Source organism: Apodemus sylvaticus, chromosome 3 (genome assembly GCF_947179515.1).
Source record: "Apodemus sylvaticus chromosome 3, mApoSyl1.1, whole genome shotgun sequence".
NCBI lineage: Eukaryota > Metazoa > Chordata > Mammalia > Rodentia > Muridae > Apodemus > Apodemus sylvaticus.
Window position 1 is genome coordinate 86,276,617 of NC_067474.1, and position 17,122 is coordinate 86,293,738.

At 38.1% G+C, this 17,122-nt stretch overlaps 1 protein-coding gene across 1 annotated transcript in view; it reads left to right on the forward strand.

Moving 5' to 3' along the window:
* The window catches only part of Frmd3 (FERM domain containing 3), a 207,214-nt gene that overhangs the window by 89,934 nt on the left and 100,158 nt on the right, over positions 1-17,122 (forward strand). Inside the window, exon 4 of the mRNA XM_052176669.1 lies at positions 13,758-13,836. Coding sequence (XP_052032629.1) covers positions 13,758-13,836 — 79 coding nt within the window. The remainder of the gene's footprint in view (positions 1-13,757; positions 13,837-17,122) is intronic.

Consider the following 17,122-nt stretch of genomic DNA (forward strand, 5'->3'; position numbering starts at 1 on the left):
AAAGAGGAACACTTCTTCACTGCTGGTGGGGTTGCAAATTGGTACAACCACTCTGGAAATCAGTCTGGCGGTTCCTCTGAAAACTGGGCACCTCACTTCCAGAAGATCCTGCTATACCACTCCTGGGCATATACCCAGAGGAATCCCCACCATGTAATAAGGATACATGCTCTACTATGTTCATAGCAGCCCTATTTATAATTGCTAGATGCTGGAAAGAACCCAGGTATCCCTCAACAGAAGAGTGGATGCAAAAAATGTGGTATATCTACACAATGGAGTACTATTCAGCCATTAGAAACAATGAATTCATGAAATTCTTAGGCAAATGGATGGAGCTAGAGAACATCATACTAAGTGAGGTAACCCAGACTCAAAAGGTGAATCATGGTATGCACTCACTAATAAGTGGATATTAACCTAGAAAACAGGAATACCCAAAACATAATCCACACATCAAATGAGGTACAAGAAGAAAGGAGGAGTGGCCCCTTGTTCTGGAAAGACTCAGTGAAGCAGTATTCGGCAAAACCAGAACGGGGAAGTGGGAAGGGGTGGGTGGGAGGACAGGGGGAGAGAAGGGGGCTTTATGGGACTTTCAGGGAGTGGGGGGCTAGAAAAGGGGAAATCATTTGAAATGTAAATAAAAAATATATCGAATAAAAAAAATATACATAAAATTTAAAAAAAAAAATCCCATAAGCAATCTCCCCTTCCCCAATCAACCCTTCCCATTTTCTCTGTCCTGGTATTCCTCAACACTATAGCATCAAGTCTTTCCAGGACCAAGAGCCTCTCCTCCCTTTGGTGTCCAGCAAGACCATCCATCCTCTGCTGCCTATGTGTCTGTAGCCATGGGTAGTATAGCCACAAAAACATGCTGGGGAATCCTCTGGGTATATGCCCAAGAGTGGTATTAGTTTGGCTACTCCAGCTTGTTTCCTGGGACCATTTGCTTGGAAAATTGTTTTCCAGCCTTTTACTCTGAAGTAGTATTTTTCTTTGACACTGAGGTGTGTTATTGCCTTTGTCACTCAGGGGGGTTTGTTGTATGCAGCAAAATGCTGGGTCCTGTTTACATATCCAGTCTGTTAGTCTATAACTTTTTTATAGGGGAATGGAATCCATTGATGTTAAGAGATATTAAAGAATAGTGACTGTTGCTTCCTGTTATTTTTGATTTTTTTAAATGTTTGAATGGTTATCTTCTTTTGGCTTTGCTGAAAGAAAATTACTATCTTGCTTTTTCTAGAGTGTAGTTGCCCTCCTTGTATTGGCAATTTCCATCTATTATCCTTTGTAGGGCTGGATTTGTGTAAAGATATTGTGTAAATTTTTTTTATCATGGAACATCTTGGTTTCTCCATCTACGGTGATTGAGAGTTTTGCTGGGTACAGTAGTCTTGGCTGTCATTTGTGTTCTCTTAGAGTCTGTATGAGGCCTGCCCAGGATCTTCTAGCTTTCATGGTCTCTGGTGAGAAGTGGTGCAATTCTGATAGGTCTTCCTTTACATGTTACTTGGCCTTTTTCTCTTACTGCCTTTAATATTCTTTCTTTGTTTAGTACATTTGGTGTTTTGATTATTATGTGACCGGAGGTATTTCTGTTCTGGCCCTGACTGCTTGCAGTTCTATAAGCTTCTTATATGTTCATGGGTATCTCTCTTTTTAGGTTGGGTAAGTTTTCTTCTATAATTTTGTTGAGGATATTTACTAGCTCTTTAAGTTATAAATCTTCACTCTCTTCTATACCTATAATTCTTAGGTTTGGTCTTCTCATTGTGTCCTGAATTTCCTAGATGTTTTGGATTACAAGCCTTTTGCATTTTGCATTTTCTTTGACTTTTGAGACAATGCTTTCTATGGTATTTTTCAGCACCTAAGATTCTTCTATCTTTTGTATTCTGTTGTTGATGTTTGCATCTATGACTCCTGATTTCTTTCCAAAATTTTCTATCTCCAAAGTTGTCTCTCTTTGTGATTTCATAGTTGTTTTTATTTCCGTTTTTTAGATCCTGGATGATTTTGCTCAGATCCTTCACTTGTTTATGTGTGCTTTCCTGTAATTCTTTAAGGTATTTTTGTTTTTCCTCTTTCAGGTCTTCAGCCTGTTGACCTATGTTTGCCTGTATTTCTTTAAGTGAATTTTGTGTTTCCTTTTTAAGGGCTTCTACCTATTGACTCATGTTCTCCTGTACTTCTTTAAGGGAGTTATTTATATCCTTGAAATCCTCTATCAGCATCATGAGATGTGATTTTAAATCCAGGTCATGCTTGTCTGGTGTGTTGGCGTATCCAGGACTTGCTGTTGTTGGAGAACTTGGTTCAGATGGTGTCATGTTGCCTTCATTTCTGTTGGTGATGTTCTTGCATTTGCCTTTTGCTATCTGGTTATTGCTGGTGGTAGCTAGTGTTGCTGTCTCTGACTGTGGCTTATCTTTGCTGCTGAGAGATCTGTTCTTTCTGTGTTCACCGGTATGTAGGTACTCCTGTGAAACCTGCTCTCTGTGTTTGTATTTGCGTATGTAGCTCTGTGGTACTGATCAACTCTGGGTGCAGGCAGTGATCAGAAGACTCCTGTCCTAGGCTGTTCCTAGGCTCTTGTGTACTCAGGGTTTCTGGCTGTTTCCTCTGAGCAGCAGGGGTGGTCCTAACTGTGCTGCCCAGCCTCTCTGCTCTCCTAAGTGTTTAGCTTAGGATATGCATCACTTGGATATGGTACATGGTGGCAAAGGGTGGTCCCAGGCCAGAGAAAGAGAAACCAAAGGATTTCAGCCAGAGAGCTCCGGGTTTGATCCTCTGGGAAGGGGGGTTCTACCTGTGCAGGCAGGCCCCTCCCCACTCCTGAATAGATAGCTAGCTTCCTGCACCACTTGGAGATGGCACGCTCTGGCAGAGCCATCTGAGTCTTATTGCCCATTGTTTTCTGTTTATAAAGGAGAGTATGGATGATAACAGGGCTCATTCAATATCTTACAAATTCTACTCTTTTCTTATATAATCCCTATCATGGTAAATGAATATGAAGGCCTTCAGATCATTTCTCTTTGATTCTTATGGAATAAATCCAACTGAAGGATGATGCTGTGGTTTAGTTTACAGCTGTTGGCCAGACTTCTCCCAACTGTTTTGGAGATTAGATGGTATTGCAGTGAAGTAGCAGGTTTTCTTTAAGGTTTTAAAGATCAAATTTCTGACTCTTGAGTCTGCATAATAGCAGGCATTCAAGGATATTGTACATGGGGTTCTTGTTAGTGAGAGATAACTGCTGAGGGTCTTTGAAATGAAAAAGGTATCTCTCTCATATATACTCAGTCTATTGAAGTGGAAATTTTTGGTTTCTCTGCAAACTCAGTTTTGTGCCCCAGTGTTGCTCAGGCAGACAGGTAAAGGATGTTTTTCAAGCAGACGCAGGTGAGAGGCTGTTTTGCTGAAGTAGACATGTGAGAGGACACATAAATGTTAGAAATAATATAAATAAGACTCACAGTCAGTGGAGGGTCTGGCTTGTCTTGCTATACCTCACTAGTTTTTGCTGACAACACTCTAGCATCAGTTGGCCTTGCCCTGTGTTGTAAATCTTCACTTTTTGCTACTTCACTAAGAGTAACTTGCTAAAGAACTTCTCATGACATTCCAATGGTTTCTTCCTACTTGCAAAAAGATCAAACCTATGAATAATAAGAATAGAGAAAGTAGAAGAAACCTTGGTCAAAGGTACAGAGAATATTTGTGACATGACCACTAAATAAGAATCCAACTCTAATAAAAGAGATGCCTGTCAATATGCAAGATGAAAGAGAAGACCAAACAGATCAGATCAGAAAATCCTACAACACAAAATAATAAAATGTATAAATGTAGCAAACCAAAAAGTATATTAAAAGCTGAAAAACATGAAGTAATGTATGAAGAAAAGCCAATTGGAATAAGACCTGATTTTTCAGTGAGACTGTGAAAGCCAGAATGTCAAGAATGAATGTCCTACAAACTCTGAAAGACCAAAAGTACTAATTTAATTTCTTTTCCATTTCACACATCAGCTTTCTTGCACCCTTGCTATATAACATATGAAAATAAAAACTGAATCACTAAAGAAAAGCAAAACAGTGCTAAAGCAGTATTCTTTTACTAGTCCCTTCTCTATTGTGTGCATGTGCACACACACACACACATGCAAACAATGGTCCATTTTTTAATGTACTGGTTTTTGTAATTGTTCCAGGGTATATACTTAAATCTGAAGATTTGGATCTATGAGCCTCAGAGGAAAGAAAACATGTCACAACTGTCTTTGTAGGTGTGATTTACCTTACCCAATATGATCCTTTCTCAGTCCATCAATTACTTGCAAAGATCATTATTTCATTTTTCTATACAACTTCAAAGTATGGCGATGTGCATATGTACCAATTTTTCATGATCCATTCAGTTGATGGAGATGATGTTCTTTTCATTCCCCACAGCAATGAATATGGCTGAGCAAGTATCTGTGCAGTCAGATGTTAAGCCTTTGGGCATATGCCAATGAAATATATATATGGGTTATGTGGTGGGGTATTTTTTAGTTTTGTCAGGAATCTTCATAATAATATCTGGAGTGGATGGAGTTGTTTGCAGCCTGGCAAAGAGAAAATGAGGTTTTACTTTTGTACAGCTCCCCTTGAGCACTTGTTTTCAGTTGGTTTGCTGATTTTTACCATTCTGATTAGAGGATCATAAATTCTCAACGATCTTTCAATAAGTGTTTTCATAATTTCTAGGGACAGCAAATACTTTTTGATATATTTCTTAGCCATTTTTTCTACTTTGAAAACCCTCTATTCTATTACCAGACTTATTTTTTAATTGATTTGTTTTGTTTTGTTTGAATTCTTTATATACTATGGGTATAATCCTCAGTGAGATGCACAGAAGGCAAAGATTCCAATTCTGTCGAATTTCTGTTCACCCATTTGACTCATTTGGTTGTTTCCTTAGATGTGCAGAAGCTTTTTAATGTTATTAAATTCCACTTGTCAACTGGTAACCTTAAATCTTGAGCAAATTAAGTCTTCTTGAGAAAGTCCTGTTCTAGATCTATCTCCTATGACGAAGCCTATTTCCCCTTCTAGCACTTTCAGGTCTCACATTTATGTGTTGGATCCACTTGCAGTTAGTTTTGGTGCAAGGTGATAAAACTCCAGTGTAATTTCATTCTTTTTTTTTTAATTCTTATATTCTTTATTTTTTTAAGACACATACTCTCCCCATGCTGCTCAGGTTAGCTTCCACATTCTGGAATCCCATCAGTTTCTTCTGGCTTTCTGAGCAGTCAGTATTAACAGGCAACACTGCTCTGGCTTTCGATCAATATTAGAGTTGCCAAAAATTATCACTTAAAAATTAATCTTAAAAACTCTATATTTCAAAATTATCAATAATTGAGAAAATAAATTGTCAGCACTCTGGCTTGACAGAAATAGCAAAACCAGTGACTTAGGCTGAAGGGAAACCAAGGGATGCTGGAATTATGCAACTAAATCCAGCAGACTGTATGTTTGTATTTCTTCTCCCTTCTTAGGTGATATAAAGTTGTAGTCCCATGATACCTCACTCAACTAGCCTCTACACACAAACACATTCATGTCAATGCACACCTCACACACCTGCATGATAGCATTATCACAGAAAGGAATCACCCATGCCCTGCAACCAGGAGAAGGACAGTTAAAATGGTTGTTTTGGAGCATGGAAGTAACATCATCAAATGGCTGCCAACTACAGAGGTTGAAATTAAGAACACAATATAAATGGCACATCAGCATGTGAATATAGCAGACCCTACAAATACACCCTCCCAGTCATTTATTCTGTCAGAGTTTATAAATGGTATGACATTATAACAATTTCTGAGTTGCCCACTCAATTCCAACAAGAACAGAAAGAGAACTATATAAGAGGCAGGATAGTGCAGCAATATCAATGAAGTTTGGAACATTAAACAATCCATAGGTTGTCAAATTAGATTAAAAATTCAGACCTCATGCTGCTTAGAGAGACCAACCATTTCAATATTTAAATACAACTAGTATAGTAAACAGATGGAGGGAAATTGCCACTTACATAGAAATTATAAGAACTATTCCAACTATACCATTACAAGACAAAATAGACTAGACATTTGTATCAAAACTATAACTAAGGATTCCTTAGTATGGCGGTTCCTCTGAAAACTGGGCACCTCACTTCCAGAAGATCCGGCTATACCACTCCTGGGCATATACCCAGAAGATTCCCCAGCATGTAATAAGGATACAGGTTCCACTATGTTCATAGCAGCCCTATTTATAATAGCCAGAAGCTGGAAAGAACCCAGGTATCCCTCAACAGAAGAGTGGATGCAAAAAATGTGGTATATCTACACAATGGAGTACTATTCAGCCATTAGAAACAATGAATTCATGAAATTCTTAGGCAAATGGATGGAGCTGGAGAACATTATACTAAGTGAGGTAACCCAGTCTCAAAAGGTGAATCATGGTATGCACTCACTAATAAGTGGATATTAACCTAGAAAACTGGAATACCAAAAACATAATCCACACATCAAATGAGGTACAAGGAGAATGGAGGAGTGGCCCCTTGTTCTGGAAATACTCAGTGAAGCAGTATAGGGCAAAACCAGAACAGAGAAGTGGGAAGGGTTGGGTGGGAAAACAGGGGGAGGGAAGGGGACTGATGGGACTTTCGGGGAGTAGGGGTCTAGAAAAGGGGAAATCATTTGAAATGTAAATAAAAAATATATCAAATTAAAAAAAAGAATGTGGATTTGGGGACTTTGGATTTGGAAAGCAGTGGAATGCTTTAAATGGGGCTTAATGAGCTATCCTATTGTTACTGAGAGTGATTTAAATGGTGTCGACCTGGCCCACGAGGTTTCTATGGAGAGTTTCAAATGTGGCCTAGAGACCGGTTTTGTGGTACTTTGGTGAAGAATGTGGCTACTTTATGCTCTTGTTGGAAGAGCTGAGGATAAGATGAAGAGATTCAGAATAAACCACATGAAGGAAGTCAGTATTCTGCTAGCAGCATTCAGATGAAATCTAGAACGCTCAGCTCCTCTGCACCATGCCTGTCTGAATGCTGCCATGCTCCTGCCTTGATGATAATGGCCTGTACCTCTGAACCTGTAAGACAGTCCCAATTGAATGTTGCCCTTTGTAAGACTTGCCATGGTCATGGTGTCTGTTTATGGCAGCAAAACTCTAAGATAGTCTTTTAAAGCTTTTTAGTTCACAAGTTGACAAAATATTTAAATTCTTATATTTATGTATATAAACAAATATAGACTACTAAAATCTCTCCTTTTGTTATAGTGTCTATTTCTCTCTTCATTGTTGTCAATTTTTACTTCTTGGGATCTGGGGTTATGTTATTATTTGCCTACATACTGATAATTGTTTCAAAGATTCATCTTTCTAATTTCATTCTTATAACTGTGGGTTCCTGGTTTTCTGAAGAAAGATACCTTTGTTTTTTCAGCATAAGTTTTTAGCATCTCTGTCATATATTAGGGGGCAGAAGTTATATGTTCTCATGATAGGGGCTTTACCAATCCATTAATGTGGGATATTTTTCAATTCCCTAGCATCTTACTTGTCTTTCCTCAGAGCTTTAAAATTTTTTACTAAGTTTATTTCTAGATAATTTTTTATAGTATTCTGGGTAGAAGTATTGATGGCTTCTTTCTGTTTACCAGTGCTGTGTAGAAAAACTACACATTGCTGAATGTTTCCTGATAGAAATTTGGGTGTCTTATGAAAATTTCATTCTTCTGCAAATAGAGATAGCTAAGCTTATATTTTTCCTGTTTGCGATCCTTTTATTCCCCTTGTTTGCTTTATTGTTTTAGATAGTACTTGAGCACAGTATTGAAAAAGGATGTAGACAGTAGAAGACCTGTGGCAGAGGATGGACTTGTAGGACATCAGTGGGAGGAAAGACTCTTGGGCCTGAGGGTACTCGATGCCCCAGTGTAGGGGAATGCCAGTATGGGAGGACAGAAGTTGGTGGGTGGATAGGGGAGCACCCTCATAGAGGCAAGGGGAGGGGGAATTGGATAGGGAGCTTCTGAAGAGGAGACCTGGAAAGGGAAAAACGTTTAAAATGTAAATACAAAAAATATCCAATCAAATAAATGAAAAGAAAAGAAAGGGGGTATGGAGAATAGAAACCCCTCTCTTCTTCCATGTTTCCACAGAATGGTTTCAAGAATACAGTCAAACTGCACTGTATGCATTTTTTTAAGAAACCAAAAAATACATAATAGAAGTCCTAATAATTCCAGAAAGGAATGATTTCCAAAAGAAGGGGACTTGGTGGAAAAGTGGCCAATGATCTACCTTAAGGGGACACTTGACCTGTCATCTGTCTGTGCATCAATCTGTCAGCCAGTAGAGACTCCTGCATTTCCCAGACAAGTTGCTTGATCCTGGCATCTAAAATTGGTGTTTCAGATTCTTCCTTTCACTGCTTCTTCTCAGTAGTAATTCCCACCAACACCACTCCCCAGCACCACACACACACACACACACACACATACACACACACACACACACACACACACACACCACACAATTTACATGACTTAGAACATGTTTTTGAGCTTTTGAGATAAGCAAAATGTATTCATCCCCTTCTATTAACTCCCATTTCTACCTGCTGTTTTTGTCCCTCTACTTAGATGAGTACTTTTCTTAACAAGGAAACCTTACATTAGCTAATGTCCCATGTAAATGTGCCAAAAACCCACTAGATCAATCTAAATACTTCTGGGGTCAACACGCTGGCTAACGTCCCATCTTTCAAAATAGGAAGCAGGAAATTTATATGGCTTGCTCAAGGAAAGTATTTAACAGGAGAATTATTTATTTAGATGGAAATTGAAGTCATTGGACATGTCTCAAGCAGTAAGTGCCAGATGCCATTTGGCACCTAGAAAGATTATGGTCATCACTGATACAGCTGCTATGAACAGATGTCAGAGCTCAACTGCTACCTTCTCACCCTAAGCCAGTGCCTAAGACACTTGAAAATATATAAATGACTCCCCTTTATCTCCTTGTTGAATGAAAAAAATGTTAAATAGCTTTATTTTTCATCTCGTTTTATTTCTCTATTAAAGTGAATTATAGAAACTATTATTTTGTCTACAAGAGACAAGTGATGTTGGTCCAATACTAGTAACATATGATAGGTTATATGATAATTGAAGAAAATTGAAACATTGGGCCTTGAAAAGTAACTCCTACTCTTTTATTCCTATTACCATGTATTACTTCATTTCTAATAAGGGGTCTAGTAAAAACCATCAGTACAACATTAGTTTTTAGGCTGGAGTGATGGCTTGGTAGTTCAGATCACTTTTTAATCTTGTTGCTTTTTCAGAAGACCTGGCATAGTTTCCTAGCATAGTTTCCTAGCATCCACATGCCAGCATAGTCTGTAACACCAGGTCCAGGGCACCCTATGTCCTCTTCTGGCCTCTGCAAGCACCAGCACAGAAGAGATGCACATATGTACATGAAGGCTAACTAGTCATGCACATAAAATAAATATTTTATAAAAAATTAAAAAGAGAAAAGACAATAATACTGGGAGCACTGTTTTCTAATAAAGCAGAATTCTTAGGTGACAGATGCAGCCTTTGCATTAGAGTGAGGGTGACTGGGTGGAAGTATTCCTCCACTCACATGTTTAATGTAGAGCTATGTGTCTCTTTGCAAAATCACTGTAGGCTTAGATTTTTCAAAGCCTATGTTATTTAGGGTTCTTAAATGCTTCAACCTCCTTTTTAGCCCACTGAATTAAAGTAAAGAAGAAAGAAGGTTAATAAGACAAGGGGGTGTAGACCTGCTAAGAAGTAGTTCTGTGGTAAGATTCCAATCTTTGTTGTCAGGAATTCAGTAGCAATGGCCCAATCCAGCAGAAACCTCAAGGCTTCACCAAATTGGCAAAAGTCAGCAGAAGTGGCAAGAATCAACCAAAATACCATGAGAAATTCTTTGGTGAGTTTCTCTCTATGAAGTGAAGACTAGTGAAGACCAGCAAAGATTCAGCAAAGACCAACAAAGACAAACAAAGTCCACTGAAACATTGCATAGATAGTGAATACCAGTGAAGCATTGCAAGGTGTAGCAAAAGCATCCTTTCACTGTCTGTGGGGTTCAATTTACACTCTATCCAAAATGCTATCAAGCACCTGCTCCAGGAAAACAAAACATGCCCTTTCATGTGTCTCCTCCAGCAAAACATCCTCTTACATGTCTATTTCAGGAAAACATACTCTCACAAGGCAGTTTCCAGAAAAACATCATTTGCCCTCTCACAAGACAGCTTCCATTAAAACATGACATGATACAACTGAGTCTCCAAAGAAATTTCCATTTCAGATTACTAGTTTTGATTTGTGTGTGATGTACTTAAATCTGTGCTACACCCAATTGTAGGGCATGGTAAGTTCATCTCATAGAAGATTGTGGCCCAACTTGTAAAAAAAAAAAAGAGAGAGAAAAAGAAAAGAAAGAAAGAAAGAAAGACAGACAGAAAGAAAGAAAGAAAGAAAGAAAGAAAGAAAGAAAGAAAGAAAGAAAGAAAGCATTTGTAATCACATTTTATGTAGTTGCTTCTAGTCAGATAACTTAGTTTTCTATATCTTTGAAGACATTTGCCAATACAATATTGGTCATTGCACTTTTGGACTGTATCATGACATATAAAATAATGCATACCACAAAATATTTTAATTGTAAAAATTTGAAATTAATGTAAATGAAAATTGAAGGCAAATACCTGAATAAACTTGGATTTACACACTATATGACTTATTGCTGCTTATGGGAGGTTGTATAAATATTATATATACTCTACTAGAGAGAGGGACAAATATATCTTTATATGATAAAAATTAAGAAATATGTACAGTTTGATTTAATTTTGACAGAAAAAATAAAAGATAACTCCACATATAATATATATTTATATGGTCATAAAATCTGTTGAAGAATGTAAAGAAATTTCTGATAAAGAGAGGAGAGGTGGCACTTGGTAATCTTGAACAGTGGCAGGTGAGGAACCAAGAAAAACTGAAGGAGGATGGTTGACCTATCATTCTGTTTATTGGCTATTATTCTATGTATTTATGTAAATTTTTAGAAAACATTAATAAAAGATAATTAAGGAAGAAATAGAGAAAATTATCCTCTTAAGTCTTTGGTTCAGTTTTTCTTCTTTAGTAAAAACAGCTTTCTGTTAATAAAGCGTTTGTATAAAAGAATGGGAAGGGAGAAATTATGTAATCATATCCTCAAAAAATGAAATTAAAAATACAACAACAAATGTTTTATAATAAAAAGTTTCATAATTTAAAAATGTTTTCAAAGAATCAAATAGTGATAATGTTCAATGATAAAATATTTTGGGTTCTAAATATGAAAGGGCAATGACTTGAGGCTCACTTGTACTTTTCTAAGCTGCAGTATTGCCATATGAAAAGTGTCCACTTTTCATAGTTCTTAAAAAATATACTACTTCTTATGGTACTTATTTGTGTCTATGGTATGTACAGTATGTGGACATAAATGGATTCCAGAGGAGAATGATGTCTTCTTTCATTGTTTTCTACCTTATTGGGGAACCTGAAGAATACCATTTGTCTATGCTGACTATGCAGAAGCCTCAGGAACCTCCAGTGTCTGCCTGTTGTGAGAAAAATCTGCCCTAGTGGCCTGACTAGCCACGCACTGGCAGGCAATGGCCTACTTGTTTATATCTCATAGAGATTCACTGTCCCAGAGCTCCTGAAATGTCTCCATCCAGCTTGCTAGATTCCCACTGGCAAGTCACTACCAACCCCATGCATCAAATCCCCTACTGCCTTTGTGGAGCACCTTGGGCAAACCCACGCTTGGCTGCCATATCTTTCTCTCTTGAACCCAGACAAGCTGCCATGTGAAAGAAAACACAAGAGAAACTTAGTTCAGAAACAATGGTAACTAAATCTCTGGGCACAACAACTAACACCCAATCTTGCAATCCTTATTAAAATCTGATCCCTCCAGTTTGCAGATCCACCATGATACCAGGAAATTATAGCAGCTACATCTTACCCCTCTGCTGTCACAGCTCCAAAGGAAAGTCCCTCTCTCCTACTTCCTCTCTTCCTCTTTCCAACCCGGAAGCCTCACCTACTCGCTCAGCGATTGGCTCCTTTTTTTTTTCTTATTCTTTTTTTTCTATATTCTTTGTTTACATTTCAAATGATTTTCCCTTTCCCAGTTCCCTCATAAGTCAGAAAAGCCCTCTTCCCTCCGTTCATTAGGGGATTGGTTCACAAGAGCAGCGCCAGGTTTATTCACATCTGCCTATCAGTGCAAGGTTACAGATTTGCCCAACCATGCCGACTTGTGTCTGTGTGTGTGTTGGGGGCGGCGGGGGCGGGGGGGAACGGGACTACTTGATCTCAGGTGTTCTTGCTTTCACAGTAAGTGCTCTTCTCAGTCTTTCTCTTCTTTTATTAGAATTTATTGTTTTAAAGACAGGGTCTCAGTATGTAGCTCTCCTACAAATGAAACTAATGTGGTCTCAAACTAATGGTGATTTTCCTGCCTCAATTTCTTGAGTACACGTAGGCCTCAATGCTTCAAGTCCTTTCTTTCTTAAATATAGTAACATGACCCAGTGTTGGTAGTAATGACTTAGGAAATTTGCTACCATGAAAACAACATACTGACTCCTGTGTGTCTGTAGTAGTAGTAGTAGTGTGTGTGTGTGTGTGTGTGTGTGTGTGTGCGCGCGCACACGCGCGCGTGTGCGCCCATGCTCAGAGTTTTTTAACATAAAGATATTGTTCTTATGATGGCTGTATTTTCTATTAAATTATTTTCATTATAATTATTTTTATAAGGTATAAGACATGTGATAATCAGACAATCACTTGCAGCAGTTGGTTCTCTACTTCACCATGCTAGTCTCAGGGACTGAACTCAGGTCATCAGATTCAGGAGTCAGTTTCTTCACTTGCCAAGCTATCTCACTAACCCAATGAAAACATGATGACAATTATTTCTCATATGAATATTCTTCATTATATAGTCAGACTAGTGCTTCTTTCTATGACACAGATTTGGTTTACATCCTGAATAGTTCAGATACTGTCAGCTCTTTGGTTAAAAGAAGAATTAGAGAATATAATTTCATCTAACCTCATATGTAGATAATAATAAAAAACCTACAAGTGTGCATATGATCGACTTCTTAAAAACAGCAATTGTGTTTCAAAGCCTTCATCTTTTTTATTTAAGAACACATATACAATGGCAATTTTCTAACTCACAGTCAATGGATCTTTCGTGGATCCCAAACCTGAATAGGGCTTCTGGCAGTTTGGCTTTTGCATGAGAGTGGGAAGTGTCAGAGGAGAAAATATTCCTTTGAGCTGTGATCTGGAGAGATGAAAGGGGGAAGATGAGTTGTGATGTAGAGTGATGAGGTTCTTCTTGCCTTGGGTGCTTATACATTTGCTCTGGGTATCCTGTTAAACATTTTCTTTGTTTTTGTCACCATCATGGTATTTTATTGAGCATTCTATTGGCTTCTTTCCTACACTACCCCTACCTTCCCTGCTGGTTGGTTCTTTCATGGCTGACGTCCCAATGTGTGTTTGAGTCTGTGATCTTTTGCCGCGTATCTCATGCCTTTTCTTTATGATGTTTCAGCTCATCCACCATATACCATGTGCTTTAGAGTGAAATTCTACCCACATGAACCCTTGAAGATAAAAGAAGAGCTCACAAGGTATTTTTTTCTTTTTGCATATTTATTCTACCACTTGCATTCAGGCAGAGCCTCTGCTATCTTATAGGCTAGACATTCCTATTTTCAAGATCAGAACACCTCCAGAAAGCAGACTTTGGAGTCAGCATTGTGCTCCTCATATTCTTGGGTTTGGAATACTTTATAGAGAACCAATCTCAGTATTATCTGTACAAGAAAGCAATGATTATGAAAGGGAAGCTTTCTAGAACATTCGACAGTGGAGTGGTAATAAAAGCAGAAGTTGACTATCTTTTTGGTATGGGAAAATGCAGAGAGTAGCCAGTCTGTCTTTTTGAATCAAAGACTTTCTTGAAGGACAAGATTTCTGGACAGAGAGGACAATTAGCTGTTTTGCTTTCCACTTGCTAAATGATAACTTCTGAGCACACTTTACTTCTCTTCTGGATTTATATTCAATTAATCTTAGAGTTTTGTTTCCCTGAAAAACTTGGTACAAGTTGCTGATCATGACCCCAGATGGCCTCCTACTGGATTGTTAGCTGAAGAAGTTGTCATGCACCTAGATTGTGATGAGGATCTAATTTGGTAACATCCAAATTGCCATATGTAATCATAATTGACAATTATCTCCTTAGGTCTGGATCCTATTAAAAGGCAAATACATGGCATCCTGATTGTTGACATGGGGAAAGTGAAGGACTTGGCCCATTCTGTATATGTATATACATGTGTGAATGTATATGAGTGTATATATGTATTTGTACATGTAAAGGTGTGTGCCTGTGTGAAATGTGGAGAAAAATAGTTGACAGATACATTGGATGGTATTGTTTTTAAATCTTTTTCTTCTCACTGAATAAAATTAATAAATGCATAAATTTCACAAGCATATTCATAATGTTATAAAACTAATGTCACTATTGAAGTCCAAAATTCACTACCACAATAAACACACACACACACACACACACACATACACACACAGTATTCAACAGCAGTAATGATCTGTCTCTCAACAGTTTTCCCTGACAACTATTAATTTGCTTTCTGTTTCTATAGATTCATATATTCCAGATATCTCATGTCAGTGAAATTATGGACAAATATGTAACTCTGACCTGATTTGGCCTAAAAATTTGAAATTTTTTTATAATTTATTTGTTTATTTTTTTCTCAGCTCAAGTTATCTACGTAAGTGGAAGAATACAATTAGTTAGAGGAAAATAAAAGTATAACAACAACAACAAATAACACCCATTGACACCACCCCAAACCTGAAATAACAATTGAAAAATAGAAAGAATACACACTCACAAAAAAAACAAAACACTAACAACAACAACAAAAACAACAAAAAGACATACCTAAGGTCACATCAAAACTCCAAGACAATTTTTTAATTGAAAAACTCCTTGAATGTACTAACAGCATACTTAGGAAAATACATAGATAAATATATACGTACATACATACACATTATTTTTGTCCCAGGGACAAAACCATGAACCAAAGGGTACACATGGAGTTACCCATGGCACCAGACATATTGGCAGCAGAGGATGAACTTGTTGAATACCAAATGGGGGAGAGGCCCTTGGTCCTGGAAAGACTTGATGCCATAGTGTGGAGGAATACCAGGACAGGGAAGCAGGGGTGGGTTACCTGGGGAAGGGTAGATGGCTTATGGAATTTTGGGGTGAGGGGGGAAACAGGAAAGGGGACAACATTTGAAGTGTAAATAAAGAATATACTTAATAATAATAAAAAAAGACACACCTAAGGACACATCAAAACTCCAAGACAAATTTTTAATTGAAAAACCATTTGCACCAGGGAGCCAGGAGACTCCACAGCCTTCTGTGCATAGCCCAACAAGAGAGAGAGAGATCTCCCAGCAGTGCTTTCACATCTCTGGAGCGGAACAGCTAGGAACACACAGGGCCTAAGATCAGTGGAGGAGCTGGGACAGAAGTCTTCCCACTGCCATTTTGTACCAGGAAGCCAGGAAACTCCACAGCCTTCTATGCATAGTCTGCTGGTAGAGAGTGATCTCACAGCAGGCTTTCACTTCTGAGCTCAGAGGAGTAAGGACACAGACTTACAGGCCAACAAGAGGAAAAAACTCCAGCCAGAGACAACAATGCCAACTAGTACCAGAGATAGCCAGATGGCGAAAGGCATGCACAAGAGCCCTGCCAACAGAAACAAGTCCTCATGGCAACACCAGAACCCAGTTCTCCTACCATAGCAAGTCCTGGATACCCCAACACACTGGAAAAGCAAAAGTTGGATTTAAAATCATATCTCATGATGCTTATAGAGGACTTCAAGAAAGATTTAAATAGCTCCCTTAAAGAAATACAGGAGAACATCAGTCAACAGGTAAAAGCCCTTAAAGAGGAAACACAAAAATCCCTTAAAGAAATACAGGAGATCATGGGTCAACAGGCAGAAGCCCTTAAAGAAAAGACACAAAAATCCCTTAAAGAATTACAGGAAACATAAACAATCAAGTGAAGGAACTGAACAAAACCATCCAGGATCTAAAGAGTGGAAGTAGAAACAATATAGAAATCACAAAGTGAGACATCTCTGGAGATAGGAAACCTTGGAAAGAATTCAGGAGTCATAGATGCAAGCATCAACAACAGAATACAAGAGATAGAAGAGAAAACCTCCGGTGCTGAAGATACCATAGAAAACATTGACTCAGCAGTCAAAGAAAATGCAAAATGCATAAAGCTGGCAACCCAAAACATCCAGGAACTCCAGGACACAATGAGAAGACCAAATCTAAGGATTATAGGTATAGACAAGAGTGAAGATTTCCAACGTAAAGGGCCAGTGAATATCTTCAACACAATTATAGAAGAAAACTTTCCTAACCTAGAGAAAGAGATGCCCATGAACATACAAGAAGCCTTCAGGACTCTAAACAGACTGGACCAGAACAGAAATTCCTCCCAGCACATAATAATCAAAACACCAAATTCACTAAACAAAGAAAGAATATTAAAAGCAGTAAGGGAAAAAGGGCAAATAACATATAAAGGCAGACCTATCAGAATTATACCAGACTTCTCACCAGAGATGATGAAAGCTAGAAGATCCTGGGCAGACCTCATACAGACCCTAAGAGAACACAAAGGCCAGCCCAGGCTACTATACTCAGCAAAACTCTCAATCACCATAGATGGAGAAACCAAGATATTCCATGATAAAAGCAAATTTACACACTATCTTCCCACAAATCCAGTCCTACAAAGGATAATAGATAGAAAATGCTAACGCAAGGAGGGAAACT